The sequence below is a fragment of the Hyla sarda genome, chromosome 4 (assembly GCF_029499605.1).
Source record: "Hyla sarda isolate aHylSar1 chromosome 4, aHylSar1.hap1, whole genome shotgun sequence".
NCBI lineage: Eukaryota > Metazoa > Chordata > Amphibia > Anura > Hylidae > Hyla > Hyla sarda.
The window spans coordinates 32,971,013-32,991,933 of NC_079192.1; the positions used below are offsets into that span (position 1 = coordinate 32,971,013).

The 20,921-nt window shown below is 42.6% G+C and overlaps 1 protein-coding gene and 1 long non-coding RNA gene across 8 annotated transcripts in view; one reads left to right on the top strand and one right to left on the bottom strand.

The window, feature by feature from the left end:
• The window catches only part of LOC130367742 (uncharacterized), a 429,675-nt gene that overhangs the window by 38,488 nt on the left and 370,266 nt on the right, over positions 1-20,921 (top strand). For both annotated transcript variants that reach the window (XR_008892153.1, XR_008892152.1), the window contains exon 2: positions 5,030-5,098. This is a non-coding gene — a long non-coding RNA (uncharacterized LOC130367742). The remainder of the gene's footprint in view (positions 1-5,029; positions 5,099-20,921) is intronic.
• Positions 820-20,921, bottom strand: part of NFIX (nuclear factor I X) — a 199,006-nt gene continuing 178,904 nt past the window's right edge. For 5 of the 6 annotated variants that reach the window (XM_056570433.1, XM_056570432.1, XM_056570436.1 and 2 more), the window contains 2 exons: positions 17,687-17,778; positions 820-3,501 (listed from right to left, as the gene is read on the bottom strand). In XM_056570433.1, the coding sequence (XP_056426408.1) occupies positions 3,487-3,501; positions 17,687-17,778 (107 nt within the window). In that variant the 3' untranslated portion in view covers positions 820-3,486. The remainder of the gene's footprint in view (positions 3,502-17,686; positions 17,779-20,921) is intronic. The other variant, XM_056570438.1, reaches the window with a different exon arrangement.

Genomic DNA, 20,921 nt, shown 5'->3' on the forward strand with positions numbered 1-20,921 from the left:
ACTCCGCCCCCGTGTGACGTCACGCCCCGTCCCCTCAATGCAAGTCTATGGGAGGGGGCGTGGCGGCCGTCACGCCCCCTCCCATAGACTTGCATTGAGGGGACGGGGCGTGACGTCACACGGGGGCGGAGTCGTGACGTCACAGACTTCCGTTCCGGTGGTCGGGACCCAGACCCTCCAGCGCTTCCAGAGCAGAAACAGGTGGGTGCCGCATGCTATATTGCGGGGATCCCCAGCGGCGGGACCCCGCGATCAGACATCTTATCCCCTATCCTTTGGATAGGGGATAAGATGTCTAGGGGTGGAGTACCTCTTTAAGTTAATTTCAGTAGAACCATGGAGGGTCCAGGTTTTGCAGGCATAATCTACATGTTAACATGCAGTAATATATGGAAGTGGCTCTAAATATAAGATTTAGCATTGAACATAATTATTTTTAAAATCTGAATAGGTTTAAAATGTTGCACTGAATTCTTTTTACTTTCCCTTAGCAAATTAATGCATACTGTTTATAAATGTAATTAACTAATATAACAGTATGCACCTAGCCCCTAAGCTCGCTATAGTGTAGGCTGCTAGAAATTTAAATTTGAATCTATTAATCCTATAATTGTCACTCTGAATCATAATTAAAGCCTCCAAGTACTTATCGGCTGCTGTATGTCCAGAGGAAGTCGAGTAGTTCTTTCCTATCCGACGCTGTACTCTCTGCTGCCACCTCAGTCCATGTCAGGAACTGTCCAGATCGTTTTGGGGGCGTTGCACCTGCTCTGGACAGTCCCTGACACAATAGGTGACCGCAGAGAGCACTGTGTTGGATTGGAAATCATTTTCTCTTAAAATTAAAGAAATTTGTAAATCGCTTTCATTTTCTGGCATTTCTTGATTTAAAAAATATTTTTAGAACTACTTGTATCACCTGAAGAGCAGACTGTGCTCGTATACAGCATTTCAAGGCATAAGGCATTTCAAGAAGTTATCTACATCAACCTCTAAGACTATATTTCGTTTTGTCTAGATGCAATAGAATTGTTGACTTGTGATGGAAAAACTCTTCCTCTACTAGGTATACAAGCAAGCATGAAGCTGAAATGCCTTAGACATACATATTATTTGGAGTAATGATCCCTGTACATTACACATTGCTCCTCAGTCATATATAATCTTATTGTTGTAGGACAAGTGCATGTTAAGTGAACAGTATTGCTTTATAGGATCATAAAAGGAATTTAATTTCTGGAAAACTGAATAAGGAGGTTCTAATCCACAATCATTTTATTGTGTAATATCAGTTGGCTTACAACTAAATTTTTCTTCATAGACCTTTATTTTTTTATATTTATTTATTTATTTATCTATCTCTTTTGGGAAAGGGGGGGCAACATCCACATTCGAATTCCTTTTTTTCGAAATCCCAGCTCCTCGTTACTTCACCACTACAGAATTATAGAAAGGCACTATGCAGGCTGGTATTAGTCATTCATGATACCCTCTTGCTGGGAGATTTTAGGGATGATTTCCAGTTAGGATGAATCCCTTTTGTTGCGTCCAGTTTGAAGCAAATTAAACATTTAAGGCACTCCCTACTGTACACTAAATCCTGCTTGAAGTTCCAATCGTCTGAAAATATACAGAAGCAGAGTAAAATGATCACTTTTTCCACAAGCGGCCACTGAACAGCTTTCTACATCCCTTAACACCCCACCCTACAATCACACCCTAAAACAATTCCTATAAAAAGTGGGAACACTAAAACAAAATCAAAAAAGTGCATCATGCTTTAATGTTGGTTTTTCAGATGTGGTTTTTAAATAAAAGCAAAAGCACCTAAAGGGGGTTAAAAAATTCCAAAATCTTACATCCACTCATTAAATATAGTTGTTAACCAGCAGCAGAAAAATTGTATTCGTCCAGCAGTTCTCAAAATAAATCATGTAAAAGGATTACTGACAAACAAGTGGAAACAGAAATATCACCTTATCTATGAGAAGTTAAAATTTGGCAAACACTCTACATTACTGGGGTTGTAGAATCTAGAAATTAACACTATGGCATTAGAAATTTTAAATAATTAGCAATATTTATTTCAATTCATCTCTATTTATAAAGTTTTTTGAAAATTCTTTCAATCCACTGACCTAAGTCAGTTCAAATTTTAGGACTAATTTTGAATTGCTGAAATGCCAAATTTCACCTTCATAGTTACATTTTGAACAAACTGTTTTACCAGAATCCTATTAAATCTGGTTTTGCAGATTTGCAATAATACATTGGATATTTCCATCAAAAAGATATCACATAATTACAGTTTTGATATAATCAATACTCTGCTGCATTTTCTTTCTTTTTTATTAAACATTTCACGTTTTGACTTTTTAAAAATTCTTTTTACAAAGAACTTGTTAAAAAATAGTGCAACGGGTCAAACAGATGCAAACACAGAAACGATAATAACAAGATTTCATTATATTTAGTGCAAGAAAAAAATTCCAAAAAATGTTAATGTCTGAAGGCAGACAGATTTCCCAATTTATTTATTTTTAGAGTCCGTCGGGAAAATAAGGGACTTTCTGAAAAACAAAAGAGAAAAAAAAAAAAAATCTTACAAAAAAAGAAATGTATTCATGCTATTAAATAGTAACTTTAAAAGCAAAAAAATACTAAAAACTAATTTAAAATCATTGCACTTAAGTGTTTGAAGTTGTGTCATTGTCCCTTGCCATTATGCCCACGTTGCTCCTTTGAGCTTTTTTTTTTTTTTTTTTTTTTAGAACACAGATGCTACTAAAAATTTTAGATTTTTTTTAATGAAATAAAAGCAATCAAAAATAAGAACTGTAAAGATGTATTGGATTTTTCTTTTCTGCGTTATGAAACCATTACTATTCCCACCCGATTGATCAGGAAACAAGGGCGACAAATCGGTGATATGAAATACCTCTTAATGGTCACATGGCCCCAATATCATGAGGCACAGACTCTATTGATAAAAAGTCTCCTCCATATGTACAAATAGATCATGCCACTAGAGGAAGAGACTTGAGGTCCTAAACCCCTCCTGAATATTTTACCCACAGAGGCGATACGGACACCCAGACACCTTTTTGAAAAAAGTGAAACCTGAAGAGGTGAGAACAGGATACGACAAGTGGAAAAGCATTGACAAGACAAAATTAGCAAGGATGAGAAAAAGGGGTGATAAGGGAGTGGCATTTTCCCTTCACTACCAGAGGGTGTTAAGCAGCGCAGACATTTAAAAATTCTGCCCCCCTCCCAAAAAAAAGCCTTTTTTTTTTTTTGTAATTTTTGTGTAATTTTTTTAATATTTTTTTTTAGGTTTTCTGTCGTACGCATTGTGAAGAAGGTCCTAGTGTTCCGTGCTTGCTCTTGGGAAGACCTCCTGTAGTCAAGTGTATATAGAGGGTAGGGGTCCGTGTCACAAATCTTTGTTCCATCCGCTCGTAGATTTGCAGCTTAGCGGTAATATTAAAGGAACCACGACTGGAAGAAATAGAGATAATAGGTTGAAAATCTATACTTTAAACAATTAAAGCTTATTTCAGCAAACAAGCTTGTACTTTTTTTTTGGTCTGTGGATGTAGCAGCAGGTGACAGCATTGTAGATATAGGATGAGATACATTCTTTTTCTAAGCAACAATAATATACTTTATTATACCTAGTACAGGGTTTGAGGGGCCGCAGCATGACGCAGGAAACACATTTTTTATATTCTTTGTGTTCCTGTGTCATGCACCGTGCTGTTCAGGCCCTGCATTCATCATAATGCAACGTTCAGTTTTACCTGAAGTTTCCCATTTTGAAGTATTTTAAATGGCCATAGACACAGAAATATACTTTTCATATATGCACAGATAGAACAAACAGTCTGATCTGAGCCAAATATAAACAATACACCTTTTGGATCATCCCAAATGGACAATTGTTGGTCTTAACATAATAAAAAGTTCAGCAGTCGCTATGTTTTTTCCCGCAAACAACCGTATTACAACTTTTGGATGTTAGTTGTTGCACTGGCCAAATGGGTGGAGCATGGTAAAAAGTGGGAAAGAAGGATGTATGGCGTTATGATTGTGCCACATTTATTACTTGCAAACAGGCAAAAATGATGTCAGCTCCTAACTGGTGTAGATTCCAGTGAGGGTGCCCGGGCAGCCTGAGATGTGTGAGGATTAATATAGAGGTCCGCACCTCTGCATAAATTAGCATGTCCATGTGCCGGGGAAGGTTATTTTAAGACTAGCATGCGAGAAACTGGTCCTGATATATCTCCATTAAAGTGTATCTATCACCTAGTTTGAGTGCAAAAAAACATCAACATAATGTAATATCTATTACTGTCTGAAGTCATGTCATACCTTTATATAAATTGGTTTTATTCCCCTGAAAAAAAGACTTTAATGTGGTCCCAGAGTGTCAAAGACTTATACCCTATCCAGTGGATAGGAAATAACCTTTTACTGCTATAATACCTCTTTAAGTGACAAAAATATGGGGGATGGAAATAAAAATGACAGCATAACTTCTGGCCCCATAATTCTGTGTCTGTAGGCAGTGGACTGATACTTAGACAACCAGATGTTCTGACGACTGTTTATTAATCCAACATATTCCTACATAGGCAAATCGGTCTAATACCAACTATTGAGGGGCAAAGAAGTTGACGAAGGGGTCCTAACACTGTTTTGTACACTGGGTATTTCCTTAACCCCTACTGCTCCATTGTAAATGAAAGCAAAGCTTCAATCAATTGGGTTTGCATGGCAAGTGTACAATTCAATATAATATCTTGTTAGCACATAACAATATTGTATTCCCATTACTGCCTTAATGTGCGCCTCCAATTGTACCTATCTCTAAACTAGTATAAACTGCCCAATAGATTGTTGCTGGGACAACTAAAAACATTGGCTCCATTTGGCTGTGGGCAACTCCTGTACCTAATCTCTAGAAACTTAACAATAATTATATTGCAGGTATAAATTCCTTTTTCTATTTGTGTATTTGCAGCAGGCAGTGGTAATAGTTGAAGCCATCTGTTGTTATTTACGCCCTAATGCCGACATCACAACCCACAAGGTCAGTCCTATTAAAAATGATTTTATACTGCAGTAGCATGCTACTACTATTATATTCAGGATACAAACACTAGTCCATTTGGGGCTAGAAACAACAGGACCTGATGTTATATATGTATCTCAATAATTGCAAACACATTACTTAAAATACTTATTTTAGAAACATGGGCCCAGATTTATCAATCAGCTTGAAACCCAAATTGTCTGGTTTTGCCCACAGCAACCAATCACAGCCCAGCCTTTAATTTACCAGAGATTGTTATAGATGAAAGCTGAGCTGTGATTGGTTGTAATGGGAAGTGCCAACAGTTTTGGTTTCAGGCAGATTGATAAATCTGGGCCATGGTATAGTTACAATACAATGCAAGGCAAGTGTTATCTCTTTGTTAAAAATAGATGAAAGAATCAAGAGTTGTTCATAATACCTACAGACTGGTAAGTTTAGTTTCTATACTTGGAATAATAATTAATAAAAGTTTTAATAAGGGATCACATTATACAGTATGTTGTAGATAATGTAAAAGAGATCATGGCTTCTTGAAATGTATAGTCTTGTCAAAGTAGTGAGTAACTATGAAATGTGGATGTATGTAGTATGTAGTATATTTTGACATTAATAATTTCCTAGTATAATGTGCATATATTATAACCTGTAAAATCTGTGTACAATCTGACCAACCAGATTGATTTAGAAAATACATACATTATGCACTATTGGACTGTGGTCACACAGTGTATTTTCAGGCATATTTCATTGTAAGAAATGTGTCCGCAAAATCACAGAAATTTTGCATTAATATTTTTAACATTAATGTGCTCTAACTAAGTCTAAGGGAATTTGGTTTTCTGTGCACACAAATGTAAAAAACAAAAAAAAAGGACTTAAGTAACCTACAATTAAATACAGTTGTTCTCAAAAGTTTGCATACCCTGGCAGAAATTGTGAAATGTTAGCATTGAAAATATGACTGATCGTGAGAAAAAATGTTTTTTATTTAGGAATAGTGATCATATGTAGCAATTTATTCTCACATAATTTTTTGGCTCCTTTTTAAATCATAATGAAAACAGAAATGGGCTCAATGAAAAGTTTATATACCCTAGAATGTTTGGTCTTGTTACAGACACACAAGGTGAAACACATGGGTTAAAATGGCAATTAAAGGTTAATTTCCCACACCTGTGGCTTTTTCAAATTGCAATTAGTATCTGTGTATGAATAGTTAATGAGCATGTTAGCTCTCACTTGAGTGCACTGAGCAAGCAGGATACTGAGCTATTGGGAGCAGAAAAGAACTGTCTAAAGGCCTGCGTAACAAGGTAATGAAGACTTTGTAAAGATGTAAAAGGATATAAAAAGATAGCCAAAGCCTTGAAAGTGACAGTCTTTCTTGTTCAATCACCTGTTAAAGGAGTAGTCCAGTGCTGAAAAACGTATCCCCTATCCTAAGGATAGGGGAAAGTTTCAGATCACGGGGGTCCGACCGCTGGGGCCCCCCCGCGAGCTCCTGTATGGGGCCCGGCTCGCTGGCCAGATAGCTGGTGTCGGCTACTGCACGAAGCGGCCGACATGCCCCCTCAATACAGCGCTATGGCAAAGTCGGAGATTGCTGAAGGCAAGTTGCATTGAGGGGGCGTGTCAGCTGCCGCTTCATGCGATGGTCAACACACACCCCTCCTGCGGGCTGCCGGGGCCCCGTACAGGAGATCGCGGATAGGGGATAGGGGATAAGTTTTTCAGCACTGGATATCTCCTTTAAGAAGTGAAAAATTCTGAGATCTCTTGATACCAAGCCGAGGTCATGAAGATAAATAAATATTTCAGCCACAATTGCTGAAAGAATTGTTCAAGATACAAACAGAAGCCCACAGGTAACCTCAGGAGAAATACTGACTGCTGTGGCAAATGATGGGGTGGTTGTGTTAAGGAGCACAATATGACTAAACAAAAATGGGTAGTTTGTTATGGCTGATGTTATGTCTGATTTTGTCTGTACATGTACCATCTGTATTGCATAGTGCTGCAAAATATGTTGGTGCTATATAAAGATTATAATATTATTAATATTATGATATTAATAAGATTGTCCTTAACATAAGGGGAAGAAAAGGTGTGCCATGTCATTCTGACTTATAGATATTAGAGTTCTCTACAGCCCATTATTTTTGGGCCAGTTTTTCCCTGTAAAAAAATTTACTGAAAAAAAGACCAGAAACAGGAAACTGAAAACTTGTAAGCCTAAAGTATCTGAAAGTGTATCCAAAAGACAGAAAATCCATATAATGAAACATTGGGCAGACTAGATTTCTAGTTTCTATGTTTATAACAGCCATAATCTGAGGTACGTTGATAAGTTTGTTAAAATATTGATGTTATTAGTTCTATTAGTGTGAATTTATAATTTTTATTTACATAGATAAACAGCATGTGAGATGGAATGTGCAATCTAAAAAATAGTTCTATGCTAGACAGAAAATGGAATAAATGTTCTTGCAGTGTCTCCAACACCATCGCTTGCAATTTTTACACCTTTGAGGTTAAAATCACATGCCCTTAAAGGGGTATTCCAGGAAAAAACTTTTTTATATATATCAACTGGCTCCAGAAAGTTAAACAGATTTGTAAATTACTTCTATTGAAAAATCTTAATCCTTTCAGTACTTATGAGCTTCTGAAGTTAAGGTTGTTCTTTTCTGTCTAAATCCTCTCTGATGACACCTGTCTCGGGAAACGCCCAGTTTAGAAGAGGTTTGCTATGAGGATTTGCTTCTAAACTGGGCTTTTCCCGAAACAGGTGTCATCAGAGAGGATTTAGACAGAAAAAAACAACCTTAACTTCAGAAGCTCCTAAGTACTGAAAGGATTAAGATTTTTTAATAGAAGTAATTTACCAATCTGTTTGACTTTCTGGAGCCAGTTGATATATAAAAAAAAGATTTTCCTGGAATACCCCTTTAAATATTGCATGCACAAATGACTGTGTCTAACTAAAAAGGACATAAAATGAACATTTTATCATGTGTGCAACTAAGAGAATATCCACATATTCTTTTGATAATAAGCACAATTACACCAGATCTAACAGAACCGACACATAGGCCGGCATTTATCATTGTAGGTGTAAGTGAAGCATTTATCATTGTAGGTGTAAGTGAAGCATTTATCATTGTAGGTGTAAGTGAAGCATTTATCATTGTAGGTGTAAGTAAAGCATTTATCATTGTAGGTGTAAGTGAAGCATTTATCATTGTAGGTGTAAGTAAAGCATTTATCATTGTAGGTGTAAGTGAAGCATTTACCAGTGTAGGTGTAAGTGAAGCATTTATCTACATCTTTTTTGTGTGCTGGTGATGTGTAGGAGCACCACATTTATTAAATGGTCACAGAGCATTTTATATATTTTGTGCAGGTCACATTTTCTGAAATTTCTCGCTTCACATACACCAAAAAGCTAAGTCTGGGCTGGTGTAGTTTTTAGAGACTTTTCTGTGGTTTTGTGCCCTTTTTGTGCCTTTTCACAAAAAAGGTGCAGTTCATAAAACCCTTCCATATCATGTGTATTGCCAACATCAGTGGATCACAATTCAAAGTCAGCAGAAATGTGTAAACTAAAAGGCGCTAAAAAAGGACACTTGTGCCAAAATAGCACCAAATAAAAAAAATAGTATACCGTAAATGCCGGCCAAAGAGCATTAACGAGAAGTTTCCTTACTTATTTTGTACCAATCCTGTATCATACTCCAGAGCTGCACTCACTATTCTGCTGGTGGAGTCACTGTCTAAATACATTACATTACTTATCCTGTACTGATCCTGAGGTATATCCTGTATTATACTCCAGAGCTGTACTCACTATTCTGCTGGTGAGGTCACTGTGTACATACATTACATTACTTATCCTGTACTGATCCTGAGGTATATCCTGTATTATACTCCAGAGCTGTACTCACTATTCTGCTGGTGAGGTCACTGTGTACATACATTACATTACTTATCCTGTACTGATCCTGAGTTATATCCTGTATTATACTCCAGAGCTGCACTCACTATTCTGCTGGTGAGGTCACTGTGTATATATACACATTACATTACTTATCCTGTACTGATCCTGAGTTATATCCTGTATTATACTCCAGAGCTGTACTCACTATTCTGCTGGTGAGGTCACTGTGTACATACATTACATTACTTATCCTGTATTATACTCCAGAGCTGTACTCACTATTCTGCTGGTGGGGTCACTGTGTACATACATTACATTACTTATCCTGTACTGATCCTGAGTTATATCCTGTATTATACCCCAGAGCTGTACTCACCATTCTGCTGGTGAGGTCACTGTGTACATACATTACATTACTTATCCTGTACTGATCCTGAGTTATATCCTGTATTATACTCCAGAGCTGTACTCACTATTCTGCTGGTGAGGTCACTGTGTACATACATTACATTACTTATCCTGTACTGATCCTGAGTTATATCCTGTATTATACTCCAGAGCTGCACTCACTATTCTGCTGGTGAGGTCACTGTGTATATATACACATTACATTACTTATCCTGTACTGATCCTGAGTTATATCCTGTATTATACTCCAGAGCTGCACTCACTATTCTGCTGGTGGAGTCACTGTGTACATATATTACATTACTTATCCTGTACTGATCCTGAGTTATATCCTGTATTATACTCTAGAGCTGCACTCACTATTCTGCTGGTGGAGTCACTGTGTACAGTGGATGCAAAGACTAGGTGTAAAATTGAGGATAAGTATAATTCTTTCATTTATATAAACATCTAAAATCTGATTACTATCATAGTACATGTAACTAAAGACCGGAATAATGTATACACATTGATCGGTATGGACCTTCTGCTAGACAACGCCTGTAGCACTAGCTATTAGGCAGTGAATCCCCAGCTACTAGGCTCATAAAAAAAAGTGATACTTCTCCTCTGACCTCACAGTCTGCATTATTATTCAGATTCTTATAAATTCAGGTAAGTACCAATTTTGTACAATTGCAGTCTTGGTATTATGATTTACTGTCATGTATTTATTTATTCCTGTTAATTGATTTTATGTGTCACGTAACCTGTTGTTACGCCTAGCGCTCCGGGTCCCCGCTCCTCCCCGGAGCGCGTACGGCGTCTCTCTCTCCGCAGCGCCCCGGTCGGTCCCGCTGACCGGGAGCGCTGCACTGTCATGGCCGTTGGGGATGCGATTCGCACAGCGGGACGCGCCCGCTCGCGAATCGCATCCCAGGTCACTTACCCGTTCCCGTCCCCTTCTGTCATGTGCTGGCGCGCGCGGCTCCTCTCTCTAGTGCGCGCGCGCGCCAGCTTCCTGAGACTTAAAGGGCCAGTGCACCAATGATTGGTGCCTGGCCCAATTAGCTTAATTGGCTTCCACCTGTTCCCTGGCTATATCTAGTCTCCTCCCTTGCACTCCCTTGCCGGATCTTGTTGCCCTTGTGCCTAGTGAAAGCGTTTTGTGTGTCCAAAGCCTGTGTACCAGAACTTCTGCTATCCACCCTGACTACGAACCTTGCTGCCTGCCCCGACCTTCTGCTACGTCCGACCTTGCTTCTGTCTACTCCCTTGTACCGCGCCTATCTTCAGCAGCCAGAGAGGTTGAGCCGTTGCTAGTGGATACGACCTGGTCACTACCGCCGCAGCAAGACCATCCCGCTTTGCGGCGGGCTCTGGTGAAAACCTGTAGTGACTTAGAACCGGTCCACTAGCACGGTCCACGCCAATCCCTCTCTGGCACAGAGGATCCACCTCCTGCCAGCCGGCATCGTGACAGTAGATCCGGCCATGGATCCCGCTGAGGTCCCTCTGCCTTATATCTCTGATATCACCACGGTGGTCGCCCAGCAATCCCGACAGATCGCCCATCTAACCCACCAGCTGTCGGAAGTGTCCACCATTGTGCAGCAACTTCAGTCGCAACTTCAGCAGCAATCATCTCCTCTGCCAGCTCCTGCACCCCTTCCGCAGCGAGTGGCCACTCCTAGCCTCCGCCTGTCCTTGCCGGACAAATTTAATGGGGACTCTAAGTTTTGCCGTGGCTTTCTTTCGCAATGTTCCCTGCACTTGGAGATGATGTCGGACCAGTTTCCTACTGAAAGGTCTAAGGTGGCTTTCGTGGTCAGCCTTCTGTCTGGAAAAGCCCTGTCATGGGCCACACCGCTCTGGGACCGCAATGACCCCGTCACTGCCTCTGTACACTCCTTCTTCTCGGAAATTCGAAGTGTCTTTGAGGAACCTGCCCGAGCCTCTTCTGCTGAGACTGCCCTGCTGAACCTGGTCCAGGGTAATTCTTCCGTTGGCGAGTACGCCATACAATTCCGTACTCTTGCTTCTGAACTTTCCTGGAATAATGAGGCCCTCTGCGCGACCTTTAAAAAAGGCCTATCCAGCAACATTAAAGATGTTCTGGCCGCACGAGAAACTCCTGCTAACCTGCATGAACTCATTCATCTAGCCACTCGCATTGACATGCGTTTTTCTGAGAGGCATCAAGAGCTCCGCCAGGAAAAAGACTTAGATCTCTGGACACCTCTCCCACAGTCTCCATTGCAATCTGCGCCTAGGCCTCCCGCCGAGGAGGCCATGCAAGTGGATCGGTCTCGCCTGACCCTGGAAGAGAGGAATCGCCGTAAGGAAGAGAATCTTTGTCTGTACTGTGCCAGTACCGAACATTTTTTGGTGGATTGCCCCATCCGTCCTCCACGTCTGGGAAACGCACGCTCGCACCCAGCTCTCGTGGGTGTGGCGTCTCTTGATGCTAAGTCGGCTTCTCCACGTCTCACGGTGCCTGTACGGATTTCGCCTTCAGCCAGCTCTTCCCTCTCAGCCGTGGCCTGCCTGGACTCTGGTGCCTCTGGGAATTTTATTCGGGAGTCCTTGGTGAATAAATTCCGCATTCCGGTGACCCGTCTTGTCAAGCCACTCCACATTTCCGCGGTCAACGGAGCCAGGTTGGATTGCACCGTGCGTTTCCGCACGGAGCCCCTCCTAATGTGCATCGGACCTCATCATGAGAAAATTGAGTTTTTGGTCCTCTCCAATTGCACTTCTGAAATTCTCCTTGGACTACCCTGGCTTCAACACCATTCCCCAACCCTGGATTGGTCCACTGGGGAGATCAAGAGCTGGGGTACCTCTTGCTTCAAGGACTGCCTTAAACCGGTTCCCAGTACTCCCTGCCGTGACCCTGTGGTTCCTCCTGTATCCGGTCTCCCTAAGGTCGTTATGGACTCTGCCCGCCTTAAGAAGTGCCTCTCCCCCCCTCCCAGTCCAGTCAGGCAAGCCTCGGTGCCTCCTCGTGGCCCTCGTCCTGGTGTCACACTGCCCCGTGCCAGGTCTCGCCCTCTGCCCTCCCTCCCCATTCCCACTCCTGCTGTACTGCCTGCCGTTGAGGAATCCCTCCATCCTTTCCCGGTGTCCTCATCCCAGGGGGGGCAGTTACCGGACAAAGAGAAGGGGAGACCTAAGGGGGGGGGTACTGTTACGCCTAGCGCTCCGGGTCCCCGCTCCTCCCCGGAGCGCGTACGGCGTCTCTCTCTCCGCAGCGCCCCGGTCGGTCCCGCTGACCGGGAGCGCTGCACTGTCATGGCCGTTGGGGATGCGATTCGCACAGCGGGACGCGCCCGCTCGCGAATCGCATCCCAGGTCACTTACCCGTTCCCGTCCCCTTCTGTCATGTGCTGGCGCGCGCGGCTCCGCTCTCTAGGGCGCGCGTGCGCCAGCTTCCTGAGACTTAAAGGGCCAGTGCACCAATGATTGGTGCCTGGCCCAATTAGCTTAATTGGCTTCCACCTGGTCCCTGACTATATCTGACCTCCTCCCATGCACTCCCTTGCCGGATCTTGTTGCCCTTGTGCCTAGTGAAAGCGTTTTGTGTGTCCAAAGCCTGTGTACCAGAACTTCTGCTATCCACCCTGACTACGAACCTTGCTGCCTGCCCCGACCTTCTGCTACGTCCGACCTTGCTTCTGTCTACTCCCTTGTACCGCGCCTATCTTCAGCAGCCAGAGAGGTTGAGCCGTTGCTAGTGGATACGACCTGGTCACTACCGCCGCAGCAAGACCATCCCGCTTTGCGGCGGGCTCTGGTGAAAACCTGTAGTGACTTAGAACCGGTCCACTAGCACGGTCCACGCCAATCCCTCTCTGGCACAGAGGATCCACCTCCTGCCAGCCGGCATCGTGACACCTGTTATGGGGGATGGAAATCAACTCTTGTTCATCATATGTATGTTCTCAGTTATGGGCTATTTGAGCAATAGATAATACAATGAGGCTAGGAACTGACATCTATGCAGTGCGGTTTGGGTAGAACTGGGCTTTCTAAATAGTGTATTACAGGTAGGAGGTGCACTATTACAGACATGACTGAATGGAGTAGATTCAGCACCCGCATAGAATGCGGGTGCTGCAGGGAGATCGCGGGGGGTCTCAGCAGCAGGCCCCCCACGATTAGACACCTTATCCCCTATCCTTTGGATAGGGGATAAAATATTTTTGCCCGGAATACCCCTTTAATATAAATTTGCCCCTTTAAAAAAAGTGTGATTGAGTAAGGAAATGATGTGAGCGATCTGTGAAGATGATTAGGAAGGACTGCAGGGAAACTGGCTGCTGTTTGCACAGGAGCAACAAGTTGCACTTATAGGGGTACTCCGCCCATAGACATCTTATCCCCTATCCAAGAGATAGGGAATAAGATTTCTGATGGTGGGGGTTCCGGTCGCTAGGACCCTCGGCGATATGTTCAGAACGCCGGGTCCCGCAGCTGTTTTTGTGATGCCACGCCCCCTCTATTCTTGTCTACAGGAGGGGGCGTGATGGCTGCGGTCATTCATCATGCCCCCTTCCATAGACAAGAATGGATGGGGCATGGCATGACGTTCCGATCACGGCTGCCCGAACCTTATGTTCTGAACATAAATGTTTAGAACACCAGGGTGCTGGCCCAGAGATTGTGAGGGTCCCAGCAGCCAGACCCCCCCTCGATCAGACATCTTATTCCCTATCCTTTGGATTTCTAGGGGTGGAGTATCCCTTTACCTTCATCCCTAACCACTATTATATCATTTTTGTTTAAACAAAGCTCTAGATTCTTTGAGCTTAAAGAGGTACTCCAGTGGAAAACTTTTTTTTTTATGAACTGATGCCAGAAATGTAAACAGATTTGTAAATTACTTTTCTTAGAAAATATTTATCCTTCCAGTACTTATTAGTAGAGATGAGCGAACTTACAGTAAATTGGATTCGTCACAAACTTCTCGGCTCGGCGTTTGCTGACTTTAACCTGCATAAATTAGTTCAGCTTTCAGGTGCTCCGGTGGGCTGGAAAAGGTGGATACAGTCCTAGGAAAGAGTCTCCAGCCCACCGGAGCACCTGAAAGCTGATCTCATTATTGCAGGCTAAAGTCAGCAAATGCCGAGCCGAGAAGTTTGTGACGAATCCAATTTACTGTAAGTTCGCTCATCTCTACTTCTTAGCAGCTGTATGCTACAGAGGAAATTCTTTGCTTTTTGAATTTCTTTTTTGTCTTGTCCACAGTACTCTATGCTGACACCTCTGTCCGTGTCAGGAACTGTCCAGAACAGCATAGGTTTGCTATGAGGATTTTCTCCTGCTCTGGACAGTTCCTGATACGGGCATCAGGTGTCAGCAGAGAGCTCTGTGGACAAGACAAAAAAGAAATTCAAAGAGAAAAGAATTTCCTCTGTAGCATACAGCTGCTAAAAAGTACTGGAAGGATAAAGATTTTTTAATCCAATAAATCCTCCAAACCACTAAGGGTTAATCCAGGCGCAGGCAATGGATAGTAGTGAAAACAGCAATGCTGATAGGTAGCTTAATGAATGATAGGATAAATGTAGATAACCAAGGGTCATTTAATCAGAACAACGCGTTTCAACGCCGGAGCAGGCGTCTTCCTCAGGTTCATTGCCTGCGCCTGGATTAACCCTTAGTGGTTTGGAGGATTTATTGGAATACTAAACACCACGAGGTGGTGGAGAGGGACCGGCTGCACTTTGGAAACATATTTACACACGTTCACCAGAGTTGTGCCTGTCTGTTAGCACAACTCTTTGGGTAAGCGCAACTACCGTAATTATTGTATGCGGTTCTTACCCATTTTTTAATTGCACTACGGAACGCTCTCTGTGTCTTTTTTGTAAAGATTTTTTAATAGAAATAATTTATAAATCTGTTTAACTTTCTGGCACCAGTTGATTTAACAAATGTTTTTTTTCCCACCGGAGTACCCCTTTAATGATAACATTATGTCTGTCATCTACCACCTCTGCTGGAAGCTTACTGCAATCATTTATACATTGTATTCTATACACTGTATGCAGTAAGCTTCTGAGCTCCCCCTATTGAGGGCTGCAGGTAGCAAGAGTTTTAAAATTTAAAGGGAATTCAGTTGTATTTGCTGCTAAGAGCTTTTTATTTCTCAGACAAGTGTCAAGGGGGCAGAGCTGAGCGGCGTAAGTGCCAAAGCCTTGCATTCTTCCTTGCTTGCCCTAACCTACAATTTTGGCAGAGTGGCTCTGTAAGGGAGGCTCCCTACTCTCCCCTGAAAGATGGTGTTGGGGAGAGATGGTTTGGGCATGTTGGATTTCAACAGTTTTGTTTTCTGGGTGTTTAGGTAACTTAAAAATGAAGGGATGGGTATAATTTGGGGATAGTTATAAATATTACTGTAATATGTTGAGTAGTATTTTTTTTTATTTCTATGTAGGTTTAGTAGGTTCTAGGCCATGGGGTATAGTGCTTAGGCCATCATGATTTGTGTCTCCAAGGCACGGCTATGTGGGGTAGACTGCCAAAATGACATCTCGATGTATCGATGCTCGATCAGGCACGAGTCCAATTCATTTGACGGGCCCAAGCATAGTCAGCTAGTAACCAAATTTGGATCATTTTGCTGGTTTTGGCCTGAATGTAGTCGCTATCTGACTATGCTTCAGCCATAGAAATGAATGGGCCCCATGCCTGCCCAAGCATAGATACATCGGCATTTTATTTTGACAGTTTCCATGTATCCGTCCATTGGAGGCACAAATCATGATGTAAACCTTGCCTAAATTACAATTGTATTTAAGTGGCTATAGAGGTAAAGACAATCGGTGATTGATAATAATTGTCATATATAGCAATCTATTCCACCTGTTTTCAGTTTATTTGATAAGTCAAAACAAGGATAGAAAGTAACATTTTCTTTGCTTTTACTGACACCAGTTACCGTATTTTTCGCCGTATAAGACGCACTTTTTCTTCCCCAAAATTGGGGGGGAAAAGTTAGTGCGTCTTATAAGGCGAATACACACCTATCGTGGCGGTCCCTGCGGCCATCAACGGCCGGGACCCGCGGCTAATACAGGACATCAAAGATCGCGGTGATGCCCTGTATTAACCCTTCAGACGCTGCGATCAAAGCTGACCGCCGCGTCTGAAGCGCAAATAGCACTAACCCGGCTGCTCAGTCTGGCTGTTCGGGACCATCACGGTGAAATAGCGGTGTCCCGAACAGCTTACAGGACACCGGGAGGGACCTTACCTGCCTCCTCGGTGTCTGCTCTGTGCCGGGATCCCCTGCATGGCCGGCGCTCTCCTTCGTCGTCATCACGTCGTCGCGCACGCCGTCCCGTCATCCAATAGGAGCGGCGTGCGTAGCGATGTCATGGCGGCGACGGAGAGCGAGGATACCGGGCAGCAGAGATGTTCCGGAGCGACGGGGACACCCCGGGGACGCAGCGACAGCGATGGAGGGCGACATCCAGGGCAGCGGTGACGGGTCCGGAGCGGCGGGGATAGGTGAGTATAACCTCCTATACCAGTGGCCTTCAACCTGCGGACCTCCAGATGTTGCAAAACTACAACTCCCAGCATGCCCGGACAGCCAACGGCTGTCCGGGCATGCTGTGAGTTGTAGTTTTGCAGCATCTGAAGGTCCGCAGGTTGAAGATCACTGTCCTATACTTTACATTGTATTTGGTTCAGAATCTTTATTTTCTAGATTTTAATCCTATAAAATTAGGAGCGTCTTATATGGCAAAAAATACGGTACATTAATTAGCTCCTAGACAAGAAAATACATGTGTAGCAATGTGCATTGACAATATTAGGAACATGTGGAATGAGTCTTTACATGCTGGTCGCATTGGGGCCAAATATAAAATATTGATGTAAAATATATTATAGACTAAAGATAGCTGGGATTAGTTATCTTGTATCGTAAAACAAGCTTTGATACGTTGATATTACAAATTATTTGATAGCAGACAATGAATTGATGGTCGTGCATTATAGATTAGAGAGATTAGTCATCCATGTGTTTTAGACTGGGGATTATGTCTCCGTGTATAACAGATTAGGAAGAGTAGTGATTAGTTATGAGTGTGTATTACAGATTAGGGGCTGGTGCATTCCACAGTGGGGAGAGCTGTGATTAGTAAAAGGGGCTATTACAGGTTAGGGGGAGGTGTATTAAACATCAGGGAGAGTTTTGTTTTAGTAAATGGTGAATTACATATTAGGGAATATCTCTGACTTACTTGAGACTGCTGGGGGAGGTTCAGAAAGTTGCTGTCTCGTGATCCAATTGTGACAAACCTGTTGGACCCGGCGGGGGAAGGCGCTGAGAATGCTACACAACAACACAATACAGCAACACAATGACACAGCGACACAATGGAATGATACAAAAACAATGGAGCAGCATAATAAAACAACACAGTAACAAAATAAGCCAGACAGTAGCAAAAATGAAATCATGCAATGTAGTAACGCAATACAGCCACAAAACAATGTGTGAAGACGGATGGTCAATGCAAGGTAAACATTACACGCAATGTAACACACAGTGACGGATACATTGTTACACATGCACACACAATCAGAACACATGGGGAAAAAGAGAGAGAGAAAGAGATAAGCAATCAGACACAAAACTAATACATCACAACTCCCCCTACACAAACACACACATATCTAAAATGCACACCTAACACGCGTGTATACAATTACTAATGTGCTGCTGGTGTGTGTTCTTCTAGGCAGGATACATAAGGTGTATCCTTAAAGGGGTACTCCGCCCCTGGCATCTTATCCCCTATCCAAAGGATAGGGGATAAGATGTTAGATCGCCAGGGTCCCGCTGCTGGGGAGCCCGGGGATCGCCGCTGCGGCACCCCGCTATCATTACTGCACAGAGCGAGTTTGCTCTGTACGTAATGACGGCGATACAGGGGACAGAGCTGCGTGACGTCATGGCTCCGCCCCTCATGACATCATGGCCCGTCCCCTTAATGGAAGTCTATGGCAGGGGGCGTGACGACCGCCACGCCCCTTCCCATAGACTTGTATTGCCGTGGGGGCGGGCCGTGATGTCACGAGGGGCGGAGCCGTGACGTAACGATGCTCCGGCCCCTGTATTGCCCGTCATTACGTGCAGAGCGATCTCACTCTGCGCAGTAATGATAGTGGGGTGCTGCAGCAGCGATCCCCGGGGTCCCCAGCAGCGGAACCCCGGCGATCTGACATCTTATAACCTATCCTTTGGATAGGGGATAAGATGTCTAGGGGTGGAGTACCCCTTTATGGCATTTTAAATCTAAACACAGCCTAACCTAGGACGACTCAGCTAAAACATTCATCCTCAATGCCCTGATAGCATAAACTTTATCTTAATGACTTACTCCTATTATACATTAGTAGTATGCCCTATAGTCGTTCCTAATTTTAACATGGTTGACTGCCATCTCTTATCAAAACCCAACTTTTTCTAGTGCTGTTAAGCCAATCAGGACCAACATCTAATTGTATCACAAAATATAATACTAGGTTAAGTTATAAAAATAAACATCATGGGGGAGATTTATCAAATCCTGTCCAGAGGAAAAGTTGCTGAGTTGCCCATAGCAACCAATCAGATCACTTCTTTCATTTTACAGAGGCCTTGTTAAAAATGAAAGAAGCGATTTGATTGGTTGCTATGGGCAACTGGGCAACTTTTCCTCTGGACAGGTTTTAATAAATCTCCTCCATCTCCCTCTGCACTACATGGTTGGAAGAAAATCCTCCTCTATTTCTCTGTCGTATTTTACAGCCTAACTTAGACCAGTTAAATTTAATGCATCCCCTATATCTATCATTGACAAACATATTATCTCCAACAACCTATGAAGCTCTTAAACAGGAAGACTAAAAAATGTCTAGAGCAGTTGTCTTCAACCTGCAGACCTCCAGATGTTGCAAAACTACAACTCCCTGGGAGTTGTGGTTTTACAACATCTGGAGGTCCGCAGGTTGAAGACCACTGGTCTAGAGTATCCTACAAAGCATAAGGCCCACCCACCTTCAGCCACCTGATGTGTTAACTTTAAGGCTTGGAGCACTAATAATGGAGGATAGATACGTAACTATATGTTTAGAAACACCTATACCAGCAACAAAATTCTGGACGGTCACTTTATGGCCAGGATCCCCAATTAGTGAATGAAATCTGTCATAAAACCAGACTACACACAGTTTTAAAGTCTGGCTAATTGTAACATGGAACCTGGATTGTTTTAGGATTTTTATATGTAAATTCATTACTTTGCTTATCTTAGGTTAGAGCCTGTATTATACTGCAGAGCAGCACTCACTATTCTGCTGGTGAGGTCACTGTGTACATACATTACATTACTTATCCTGTACTGATCCTGAGTTATATCCTGTATTATACTCCAGAGCTGTACTCACTATTCTGCTGGTGGGGTCATTATGTACATACATTACATTACTTATCCTGTACTGATCCTGAGTTATATCCTATATTATACTCCAGAGCTGTACTCACTATTCTGCTGGTGAGGTCACTGTGTACATACATTACATTACTTATCCTGTACTGATCCTGAGTTATATCCTGTATTATACTCGAGCTGTACTCACTATTCTGCTGGTGAGGTCACTGTGTACATACATTACATTACTTATCCTGTACTGATCCTGAGTTATATCCTGTATTATACTCCAGAGCTGTACTCACTATCCTGCTGGTGAGGTCACTGTGTACATACATTACATTACTTATCCTGTACTGATCCTGAGTTATATCCTGTATTATATTCTATAGCTGCACTCACTATTCTGCTGGTGGGGTCACTATGTACATAAAATTACATTACATATCCTGTACTGATCCTGACCTATATCCTGTATTATACTCCAGAGCTGCACTCACTATTCTGCTGGTGGGGTCACTGTGTATATACATTACATTACTTATCCTGTACTGATCCCGAGTTATATCCTGTATTATACACCAGAGCTGTACTCACTATTCTGCTGGTGAGGTCACTGTGTACATACATTACATTACTTATCCTGTACTGATCCTGAGTTATATCCTGTATTATACTCCAGAGCTGTACTCACTATTCTGCTGGTGAGGTCACTGTGTACATACATTACATTACTTATCCTGTACTGATACTGAGTTATATCCTGTATTATACTCCAGAGCTGTACTCCCTATTCTGCTGGTGGGGTCACTGTGTACATACATTACATTACTTATCCTGTACTGATCCTGAGTTATATCCTGTATTATACTCCAGAGCTGTACTCACTATTCTGCTGGTGGGGTCACTGTGTACATACATTACATTACTTATCCTGTACTGATCCTGAGTTATATCCTGTATTATACTCCAGAGCTGTACTCACTATTCTGCTGGTGAGGTCATTGTGTATATACGTTACATTACTTATCCTGTACTGACCCTGAGTTATATCCTGTAT